At 36.9% G+C, this 11877-nt stretch overlaps 1 protein-coding gene and 1 long non-coding RNA gene across 3 annotated transcripts in view; one reads left to right on the top strand and one right to left on the bottom strand.

The window, feature by feature from the left end:
• Nucleotides 1–560: 560 nt before the first annotated feature.
• On the top strand, nucleotides 561–2991 carry LOC139961943 (uncharacterized). The gene is made up of 4 exons (XR_011791104.1): nucleotides 561–728; nucleotides 1277–1348; nucleotides 1924–2016; nucleotides 2441–2991. It is a non-coding gene; the product is annotated as an uncharacterized lncRNA (long non-coding RNA).
• Nucleotides 2992–3015: 24 nt separating this feature from the next.
• LOC139961940 (phosphatidylinositol-3,5-bisphosphate 3-phosphatase MTMR14-like) overlaps nucleotides 3016–11877 on the bottom strand; it is a 31387-nt gene continuing 22525 nt past the window's right edge. For both annotated transcript variants that reach the window (XM_071961642.1, XM_071961643.1), the window contains one exon: nucleotides 3016–11480. In XM_071961642.1, the coding sequence (XP_071817743.1) occupies nucleotides 11309–11480 (172 nt within the window). In that variant the 3' untranslated portion in view covers nucleotides 3016–11308. The remainder of the gene's footprint in view (nucleotides 11481–11877) is intronic.

Here is an 11877-nt window from a genome sequence, read left to right as displayed (position 1 = left end):
TGGTTAATGGAGGGGCAATGTTGAAGTCATCAATAACCCCTTGGTATTCAGGGGGGGGGGGGGTAGTCCATAAATATCATTTAATGGGCAATTGGAGTAGAAAAGGTCTGGCAACGTAGAATCATTTCAGAATATATCACTCTGAAGGAGAACCGAGGAAACCACGGTTTTCAAAACTCTTCTGGTACTGAGTGATAGTGATGAAGAAATAAATATATAATAAGAGGGGGGCGGGAATGGGGAGTGAAAAAAGGGACAAAATGGGGTATGGTTGGAAATAATCAGTCGCTTTGTTTAATTTAATTCATGAATATAAATATAAATCCTTTGTTCAGTTGAGATAATAAGATCGTAATGTCTCCTATAAGCCTCTGTAGATTCTAAACTTCAATAGGCGTCCTACGCCTGAACTCACAGACAGGTGAAATTTTGGTTATGTTACCGTGTGCAGCGAATTCTCGAGAGCTGGGATTTGCGCTCATTACGAAAACTTTTACATTGGAGTAATAATCAAACTTACACACGTTACTCTTTCTAGAATAGAGATAAAACCATGGATTCGAGTCTTGAAATTTCACATCACCCAACCTACTTTGAAGCTATCATCAACAGAATCTTCTGTGAAAACTCAACCGAGAAATTCATCGCAATTTTTCAGACTTTGTCGAAAACTTGAAATCCACTATAATTCATCATGCCTGTTGACTGTACCTGCAAATGTTGCCAGGGTAAGTTGAGAAATTGCTAACATTTTAATCAACTATAATTTAGCCTATGGAATATCACATGGTTTGTTTATATCTTACCGATACTAAGCAAAACGTAGTTTGTACGCAGTTTAAGGAATTGAGTGAACATGATACTGAGCCTATAGGCCTATTCATCAGAGTAAAGCTTTCTGCGAACTAGATTTCGATCTCGTAACAAGACTGGCTTGAGTATCTGCCATTAATTGTTCGAAGAGTACGTAAATCAGCTGAGCGAAATTGTTTACAGCCTGACCTAACTTATGTTATGGAGTAGTAGGAAACATTTCAGATGTTTATTCCCATTGTTATTTAGATATCGAATGTTTACCGTTATCATAATGAGTGACAATATAATCTAATTAATGTACGGTATGATCAAGATTTTATGTACCCAGAATTGCACTATATAGATATCAAGTTTATATGTTGAGTAAATATATCAAGTAAGCATGTACGTCATGATATGAAAAGTTGAATAAAGTGCAGAGATATTTACATTGAATCATTCTTACTTTTGCTTCCTTCAGGTGGAACCTGCAAGTGTGGCCCAGATTGCTGCAAAGAAGACGACTGCGCATGCTCCAAGGGAAGCTGTGCTGGTGAGTTTGTTTAACAATACCTTCATTACTTTGTAGTTTGCTAAAATATTTATTAGCAACATCGATTATTATTAAGCCTAAAAACCTGGCCCGGATTTAGTTAAATCATGAACTTCCCAGGCACAGCAGTCAAAATCGTAAATATAGGAATTTGTGACTTCCATCACTGTATAAATATGGTTAGGTTTAGGACATTTTAAGCATATTTTATGGCACTTTCGGTTCAATTCAACTTACTGATTGGGGGCGAAGTTAGAATAATATTTGAAGGAGATGAAAATTATAGGAAGCTAAGATGGAAAAGGCAGGAGTTCTACTTTTACAGAGGGGGCCAAGTAATATATATACCATAACCGATCAGTATTTTCACCACAAATTGGATAGGGGTATGCCCAAACTGTTGGGAGGGAAGTGACCATCTTAGTTATAGGGCTACAGTGTTGCTTTTCATCTATGATACTAGATACTGTATAATGTCAGGTGTCGGGTATTTGACCAATAAGAGACTTAATTAAGTATTCTGAAGTATGTTTTCACTGATAATTATCTTCTCTCTCCATTCTGTTTACTCACAGCTGGTAACTGCTCGTGTGTCTGTGAGTCACCGTGCAACTGTACAAGTTAGATATGCTAAATGAAGACTACACGGATTCACTCACCAGATTGAGGTTAGTTCCACACTTCAGAAATTATCATTTTAATTAAAACCACTGTTTAAGTTAATCACTCCCAAAAAGAAAAGCCCTTGAGAATTTTCTTCCAAATTTTGGATTCTTTATCAAGCACTGTCGAGATTCAGATAATGGCCCCCTGATATTCCTTTGCCATTGGAAATCCCGACATATATAGTTCAAAATAAAGCCAATTGATATGTTCCGATGCCCTGGTCCACATTAGACTTGCTTAAATTTACAAGTTCTAGAACATTTGATCCTGTTCCTTCTAATTTTACTAAAGAACCCCTCTTCCACCCCCCAAAAAAATCCATCCATTTTGCAATGTACCAGATCAAGTATATGGTATGACCAACTGAACTTAATTAGCTTCCACACACCAAATTAAATAACGTTAATTATTTTTACTTTTCTACAGTTCGAACTGACCACTTCACTGACCACGGCTTTCTCTGATCACCGTTCAACGATCGCGTCACTGCCTCGCCAACAGCATACCATGCACTTAACAACGGAACTTTTTTTTTTTTAAAGTCGGACAATCACGGTTCCACCACCATCTGGAAGAATCCAATCTTTTGACCATCTGAGTTTGACGAGAACTGACCAATCGATTACCTTAAATTGCCACAGATATATACACTACAAACCTCGATTAGATGTTTTGTTAGATATTTTTGTCGTGGTGTGATTCGTTGTTGATGTGTATGATAAAGTGACGCGGGCGCGATTACATCATGAGCGTGTGTACGGTGTGATACGTTGGTTACCATTGCTACGGGTAAATGTACATAACCATATATTCAATTTTGTAATCATTTTGTGTTCATTTGTAATCATTGCTGCCCATTCAGCTACTCGCATTTTCTGCTAGTTTTCTTGATGTTTTGTCTAACCTTTGTATTTGTTTCATACAGTATAGATCCATTTATGAATATTTCTCTCACAAAATGTTCTGCAGCTGATTTATTGGAGAGTTAAAAAATGTGTTAAAAAAAAAAAAATGTTTGTGAGGAATGTTGTTCAACGTCAATATTTTGAAAAACTATTTTGTTGTTGTTATCATTTATGTTGATCAACGAAAATGCCCAAAAATACTAAAAGTCTTCGAGATGTTAAGAATACTTCATGTGTCATACACTATGTGCTGTTAGCATGATACCGATATTTGTTACGTCATTATATCTTACAGCTAGATCTCTCAAAGGTCATGAATATTCAAAAGATACTTTTTGACAAGCCTGCTTCTCCTTCACCCTCTCACGATTTGTTTTGTACTATTTTTACATTTTTTCAACTGTTACTGTTTACAACTGTTACTGTTTACAACTGTTTTTGTATCAGTCCACTATCTAGAACCAGCTATATGCATAGCAGTTTAGCAACTTTGAAAGTGGTCAGTCGATCATGAGAAGCACAAAATACACTGTTGAAAACTGTTATAACCAAACATTTATGTGTGATTGTTTCAAATTTTGTTCAATTTCTTGACCTTAACCTACTTTACTACTAAGCAGTACAACCGAGAGATTATATACAGGGCACACCCACTCACCACTCTTTCGATATCCCAACACCCCATCCCCAGCATGCAATACCCACTAGAACTCTCTCGATATCCCAACACCCCACCCCATCCCCAGCATGCAATACCCACCAGAACTCTCTCGATATCCCAACACCCCATCCCCAGCATGCAATACCCACCAGAACTCTCTCAATATCCCAACACCCCATCCCCAGCAAGCGATACCCACCAGAACTCTCTCGATATTCCAACACCCCACCCCATCTCCAGCATGGGATACCCACCAGAATTAACTTGTTCCATGGCAAATAAATTACTTAACCACCACCCCTTTCCAAAAGAAATTTGTTGGATTATGAGATAGTAAACTTGATCCTTTTGCTGAGTGAGGGGGGGGGGTTATGTGGTGACACCCCTCCTAATCCAACAAGTCTACATGGGCCATCTTATGATATGACTTCAGCCACATTGGCTGACAGTCACCATTACAAAGCTTACAGAATTGTGAAAACAAAACGACAAATAAATACATAAGCTAGCTGACGTGAAGTTATTGGCTATTATCCAGATTTAGTATTCGGAAACGTGCATGCTCTCCATCTGCTGGTCAATTCTAAAACTTCTTTGCAAAAAGAATCTTCGAGAGAGCTAACTTGATCAAGTGCAGTTTACATGGTTGCAAAAAGCACCATAGAGTGTTAATAGTTACAGTCAAGCTGGTTTTCAGATATTAACCTTTAAAATAGGATTAATCTCTGCAATGCTCCTTTAAGTTTAACTTGATGAAGACATTGGCTTCTCAGTGCAATTTCGACAATATTAATTTGTGACAGTCTTAATTTAGACAGTATTCATTTGTGACAGTATTAATTTAAACAGTATTAATTTGGATGCAAACTACCTGAGCTGAAATGTTGAATGTTAGTCCAATCTCTGCAATGCTCCTTTAAGGTTAACTTGATGAAGACATTGGCTTCTCAGTGCAATTAAGACAGTATTAATTTGTGACAGTAGTAATTTAGACAGTATTAATTTGTGACAGTCTTAATTTAGACAGTATTAATTTGGATGCAAACTACCATAAGCTGAAATGTTGAATGTTAGTCCAATGTTTTAAAACTCAACCAAAACATGCGTTGTAAACTTGTTACAAGTCATATGCGTCAATAGAAATCAAAAATGCTTTTCTATTAATGTTCTACTTGTTAGACTACAGTCCCAGTCACTTTTACTGATGAACCTCACATGCTAAAAAGGCAAACTTTTCAAAAATTCAGTGGTATGGAAATTCAAACTCACTAAATAGAAGGACAACGCTTCAGATATGTACCCGTGGCCAGTATGGACGAACATATACGATGAACTTTTAACTTAATCAATTCAACGTCATTTTACTAATTATAACATATAACACAAAGATGATATTGTATATGAAAGTATGCTTTCGTCACCAGTTGGTGAAATATATTGGATTACTATCTAAAATTTACAGTCAAATTTTAATTCACTTCTGAAGCAGTTACGAAGGTGCTGGCCCGCAACACTACCGGAAGGTCCATATACCCTAAAACAACCTTGATATGGATTGGATACCAGGATTTTATGAAGGGCTGTAATACCAAGGTCGTTGAATCCTACTTCCATGTACGTGGTTATTAGAGTCCTCCCCAAGAAAAGTTTAAAATTTTAGATGTGAAATTGTGAATTCTGAGGCATACTAAGGCTATAAACTAGGTCAATAATTAGCTCTATTCGCAAGGACTGATATATTTTTTTTCTGTGAGGTTGGTGACATTTTGTAACTTTTGCCAAGAGGCAATAGAGGATACAGAAATTAAGAAGGGGTAACTTGTAATTACACAACAATGGGCAAACAATCTCTTTAATCCCATTTAGCCATTTTCAAATGAGATTGAAGAATTGAAATTGAAAAATTGAGATTCAAGTCTAAATATGACATTATTGAGCCATATTCTGCTGGCAATTTCGTTTTTTTTTCCCCCTTGTAATGCTAATTTTCTTAAATATAGAGATCGCTTTTGAAATCCTGAACCAAGAAGAATCTTAAATGGAAGCAATAGGCTGACAAATCACGACAGAATGGCTGCCGTCGTGACGCGACATTTACAACATGTCATCTCAAACGGAGGAAGATTCTCTTGAGATATCTGTAGGAGTTGCTAATCACAAAGGACTTTATCACATCAGCTAAATATGATAGTTGGATTGACTTCCCCTTTAATGACATGACTCATAGCACCAGAATGCGGTCATAACAGCCTATTACCAAATTCACACTGATCCCTGAAATGAGATGGCACTCTATAATCTACATCCCTGTTTAGGAAATATCCATATCCGTGACGGATATATGCATAGGAAGTGTAATGGAAATATGTGTTATTAAAAGGATATATCTTAACTAATTAACTTAATTAACTAATTAAGCTTAACTGTGATAATATTAGGTGCTGGTTATCATTACAATTCATGCATATTCATTGAATTCAATTTATAAAATCTTTATACTGTAGTGTTTGTATTTAATTATATAATTATATGATCCAAGCGATATCTGCACAGCATTTCCTCACACAAGTCAGATTGAGTTTGAACCTGATAATAAATATAAATAACTACAATAATACTTCTTTTTTTTTTCTTTCATTCAAACTTATATATTATAATCTTCTCTTAAAATAATTATCTCTTCAACTGCCCCTTTCCTTCAGATTGTGCAATAAGTTGCAATGTACATAACTTTATTCTTCCGGAATAAACGACGCCCATACGCTGATCATAGCCTTACCCTAACCAATCCATTAAACCATGACACGTCTGCCCTTATACCATTCCCACACTCCCCAAATAACACTGAGATATTCAGAATGGGGATCTCCAGTCAAAATAACAAGTTCAACAGGGTGTCACTGTCATATCGGCCCCATCTGGTTCCATGAAAACTTGAAAAGCTGTTGCTATGAGTTTTAGTACCATTGGCACAGAATCAACTGCAGTAGCATGAGTTGACCACCATTAAGTTTCTTTATAACCCTTGAAGGAGTGGTGGTTTGAAACATTTGTCAGAATTTCCAAGTCAGACAGGCCTGTTTATAATCATCGTGTAACTTGTGGTTTTTAAAACCTGTGTTTCGATCGGCCAAACTGACCGAGCTTCATTTTGAGTCCATCATCCAGTACGCCTCTGCGTATAAATTCATTTGTTGCATTCGCACAGTTTCATATGAAATTGGTCCCAATTTTTAGCAAGGTAGGCCCTTTCTTTTCTGTCTGATATAAAAGCTTTTGTTACCGAAAAATATTCTACAAGTTAAGCATAAACTTTATATACACTAAGATATCACAATTATGACAGCATTGACCTTCAATGACCTTGCTTCATATAAAGAATTGCCTCCTAAGTATATGCTTCTTGTTACAATCAATTGATTGAAATATAATGAAATATATCTTAACACTGGGACTGACCTTCTGTTGTAGAAAGGGACCAAGTTTAGGACAAAAATATCCCTTTCTCCCCCCCCCCCTCCCCCCCCCCATTTTTTTCCATACACCTAATCAAACTGAAAGACACCTAAATTGTATGTATAAATTGTAAAACAGCAAGGATGAAAGAAAGTCTTAAGATGACAAGAGGTGATGCTGTACCACTATGCCCCCTGTGTCTGACAAAAACCATTAAATATTTCCTGACTAAATGCCGGAAAATAAACAAATATTTTGGTTTGTACATGAAGGTGCAATATTCCAGACACTTGACAACTTTATAATTCTTTCCAGTTATATCATAAGTACTACAGGAGTGCTTTTGTTGTCAAGTGATGTTATCACATAACCATTTTTTTTTTTAATTGCATCCTTATAGCTTTAAAAATTATCTTGTAATCTTAGTCAGATTTTAAGAGAAAACAATACTACCTTGCTATGATAATCCTTCAAGGCTAATATCCAAAATTCCATCAAATTTCAAAATCCATATAAATAAAATATTTTTTGTTTCAGTTTGACTTTAATCCCCAAAACTAAATGTCATATTTTGATCAAACATAAAAAGAACTACATTGAACATTTTCTATAAAATGTTGACTTTGATCTTTGGCAAATAATTATATTTTTATGGTAATTCTTGCAAAATTTCCACCGTGTAAAGCAGTTCCCTTATGCAATGTGTGATAACATTCACAATGAACTCCTATTTTAACAAGCTGATGTTTTAAACAATTCACACAAGTTATTACAAAACTTCATGTGACCTCTTTATGGCAAAATTACAGAAATTTAAAAGTGAATATATTCTCATCTTAATTAATTTCATTTTAATATTCTAGCAGGTAAAGTCATATCTTGTTTTCAAAAAAATATGCTAGTTTACTGTGTTCACTACACCAACTATTGCACTTCAAATTTCACCCCATTCCTCCTCCCCCCCCCCCCCCCACTCCAGAGGAATTTCATGAATGTCGCTTTTCTTCATTGGCAAAGATTGTCAATTTCTTGACTGGATTACAGCATGTTAAACTCTCACAACTATTATTCAGCAATATAAAAGTAGTAACATATCCATGCCCAACATTGAAAGAAACACACATACACAAACCCAAAAAAGGTTTGGTCACGGTATTAATTTACTTGTCACAAGCCAATCAACAGGTGGGAATTCTGGAAGAGGATAGAAATGGGACCATTAAAATGTAGAATTAATTCTACCATGCATAATTACTGGGATGTACCCTACATGCTAGCTCTATGATGTGACCAAGGTCAACAGCAATTTCATCGGTTATTACCAGCCCCCCCCCCCACCCCCACCCTTATTGTTTTTCTTTACTTTTTAATCTACCATTTTGACATTTTGGTGTTGTTTTAAAAAATTCCCTACAGTCAACCGATTTTTTTTCACCTAGCTAGGTAGTTTAGGTCCTGTTCTATACAACTTAGTAGGATTATTCTAAAGTCATCCCGTATGTTAGGCTCTGGTTCACGCTTATGTGCACGTGTACAAGAAATGAGATTGTGATTTCAGTTTTTTAGATTTTTAAATCTTAAAAATTCAGGAAACTTAATGTCCTTGCAAAAAGGCAACAAAACTTTTTGTTCCTACTTGGCCGACTGGGAAAATAAGAAAGATAGCATTTTAGATTCCTGCAATGTAAATTCACATTTCCTTACTTATTTTTCACAGAAGTTTTGCTTCTGCAGTAGGATAAAATACGGCGTATAAACATACTATCTTTTTGAAACGTTTGAATACCTTGAGACTTAGCTATGATGTTTTGTTCAACTCACTATTGTGTTCAAATCGGCTTAGTAAAAACTTGACCGCGGCTGTAAATGTAACTGTATAGCGTGGAGGGTGGTTTGGAGAGTGTGTGCACTCAAGTGTGACTCATTATCTGCTTGTGGCTGTGCTCATTATAGCCGCGGAAAAATCCACCGGCCCGGACATGGCGGTTAGATTTGCGAGGCTTCCCTTACACAACAATAAATGAACATCATGTGTCGAGATTCTGATGCATCTAAAATTTTCAGCAGAGAGTTGGAAGCAAATTTTTGAAGAAAGGTTTGGGTTATTATGCATGAAATTTATGCATCAAGTATTTTGAAAATGGCATGGAGGAAATTACATGCAAATTTCCCCATGAAAGATGATGGTTAGATGGTGTTCTTAATTTAGACAAAAATGATTTTTTTCCGAAAATAATTCATGTCATCCCAAATGTTTGCAGGATGTGTTGGATCCATTTATATTACTAAGTGTTGCTACGGTAACCATGAGGTAATGTACAACTGAAAAGCTGCTAAATGGACCTACTTCATACACATTCTTAATACACATAAAATGTTTAATTCGTTACTACAGCACACATCATGCAGTGATTAACACGAAACAACAGATGCAAGCCTGAAAAATCATTAACCAGCTATTCCTTGGAGAGAAAATAAAAGAAAAAAGGCATTTCTTAGGAAGCACATTGAACTGTTAGAGATATGAAACAATTTGTGTTTTCTTATTTATATCCAAACACGTACAACTTGCATAAACAACATTTTTTGGGGGAAGTGGCCTTTTAAGACATAAGTTGAATACATTAATTATATACTGTAAACTTTGTTGAATAATATACTTTTACATAAGTTGATTTGATTGTAAGAAATGTCTTTCAAAAAAAGGTCTCTATTTATGTAAAGGATAACAGCCTTTGTCTATAAGAGAAGCTATGTGTGTTTATTTTATTACATGACTTCATATCATTCAAGCTCATTTCCAGCATTAGTCACCTGTGCTTGAAGTTATCGAAAAGACGGATTTAAACTCTGAGCTAATTTAGGCACCAACTTTATGAAAGGTCATCTCAATATTGGCTGCAATTATGCTAGAAAGTCAAATAATGGCCACACTTGCTCAATCTTCAGCAAGCAATTCTCTGCCTTCCTTAAATCCATTTTCTGTCATTTTTCTGGTATTTGATTATCTGACACAGACAGTCTTTATTGCTTCTTGTTTGGACAGAAATGCGGATCGCCGTTTTTACTGTCCCTTGTTAGCTACTGCAACCCTTACTCTCTCTTGTGGCAACAGTAACACCACAGACAGTCTTGACTATCTCTGGTTTGGACAGTAACACCACACACAACCTATTTTGTCTCTTGTTTGTACAGTAACAATCACAACCTTTTCTATCTCTTGTTGCAACAGCAATAGCTGCCACGAAACTTTACTGCCTTAGCTGCAGCAGTAACACCCATCGCATCCTTTACTGTCTCTTGCGGCAACAGTAACACCAGACAGGATTTACTGTCTCTGGTTGCAACAGTAAAGGCTAACACAACCTTTACTATTGCTTGTTGCAACAGCAATAGCTACCACAAACTCTACTGCCTTAGCTGCAACAGTAACACTGATCACATTCCTTTACCGGCTCCAGTAACACCAGACAGGTTTCACTGTCTGTTGTTTAGACAGTGAAACCTTTGACATCATTTGACATCATGTGTTAATTTCTAGTCTTGAGGTGGGAAGACGAAATTGGTGAGTGATGCAGCGATAACCTGCTAAAAAACATATGATAACTTTGATACACACAAAACCTGGATCACTAATATTCAATGGATAGCCAGCACACCAATGTACATGCCTGCATACACAGAGAAGATTGTATACATAGTGACATGCCAGTAGCAAGTTTGACCGCTTGACTTGCTGTGAGAATATACCCCTGCTATGTTGACTAAACTGCAGGAGGAAAAACAAGGGGGGTATGTGCAGTCAGAAGAATGGATTCTCTTGAATCTGCATTTCCTTTTGTTTCTTTACCTAAAATCGTGTACAAAGTCAGAACGATTCGGGTCACATCTATGATAGCTTGTGACGAGTTCAAGACAGAGAGAACAAGGTGAAGAGCTATTGGCATGATACCGTCGTTAACTTCTTGGTTTAGAGACACCCAACCATGTCTTCAATACGCATTAATTAGCTTGAGCTAGCAGTGACTGGTTGAGAGACACCCAACCATGTCTTCAAAATACGCATTAATTAGCTCGAGCCAGCAATGACTGGTTGAGAGACACCCAACCATGTCTTCAATACGCATTAATTAGCTCGAGCCAGCAATGACTGGTTGAGAGACACCCAACCATGTCTTCAATAGGCAATAATTAGCTTGAGCCAGCAATGAACCTCCTGACTGTTCTTCTACCAGCCTTCATTTCCTAGCTCTGAAACAATCCCCCTCTACTTCAGAGATTTTTAAAGCCGATCTTGGACGAGATGGAGTCGAAGACTGTCGTGATGCCCCCGGCCTCCGGGTAATCTCTCCCTTTGACGACTGACGAGTAAATTCTCCTGAATAGGTGAGAGACTTCCTCCAGTTTCTGCTTTCGGGTGGTCTGGCCCTCTTGGAGGTCCGACCTGTGGGAAGATAGGAAAGATCAAAGCATAGTCGTTGATGGGTTTGATGTATCCCTGGCATCAATCCTTGGGTTTTCTTTTTCTCTGTTGTTGTCGTTAAAATGCTGACTCAGATGTAGACACAGCTCTAACAGGGAGCAGAGTTAAACAATCAAATTCTCTTCTTTTCATGGCACTAATTTCTAAAGATTCCAATGGAACGGATACGGTTTAACAGCAGCTCAGCAAATGGCTGCTTATAAGTGGATGGTAGTAAAGTAGGTGGGGTGTTTGTTACATATGACAATGACCCTCTGTTAAGTTTGGGCTTGACTTGAGAGTCCCATTGTACCCAGTGCACTTACTAAAAATTGATGTCAACTCTTCACCAAAGGAATAGCACTGCTAAAAACTTACA

Source organism: Apostichopus japonicus, chromosome 20 (assembly GCF_037975245.1).
Source record: "Apostichopus japonicus isolate 1M-3 chromosome 20, ASM3797524v1, whole genome shotgun sequence".
Taxonomy (NCBI): domain Eukaryota; kingdom Metazoa; phylum Echinodermata; class Holothuroidea; order Aspidochirotida; family Stichopodidae; genus Apostichopus; species Apostichopus japonicus.
The sequence above is the reverse complement of the archived record's forward strand: the minus strand, read 5'-3'. Positions and strand labels throughout refer to the sequence as shown.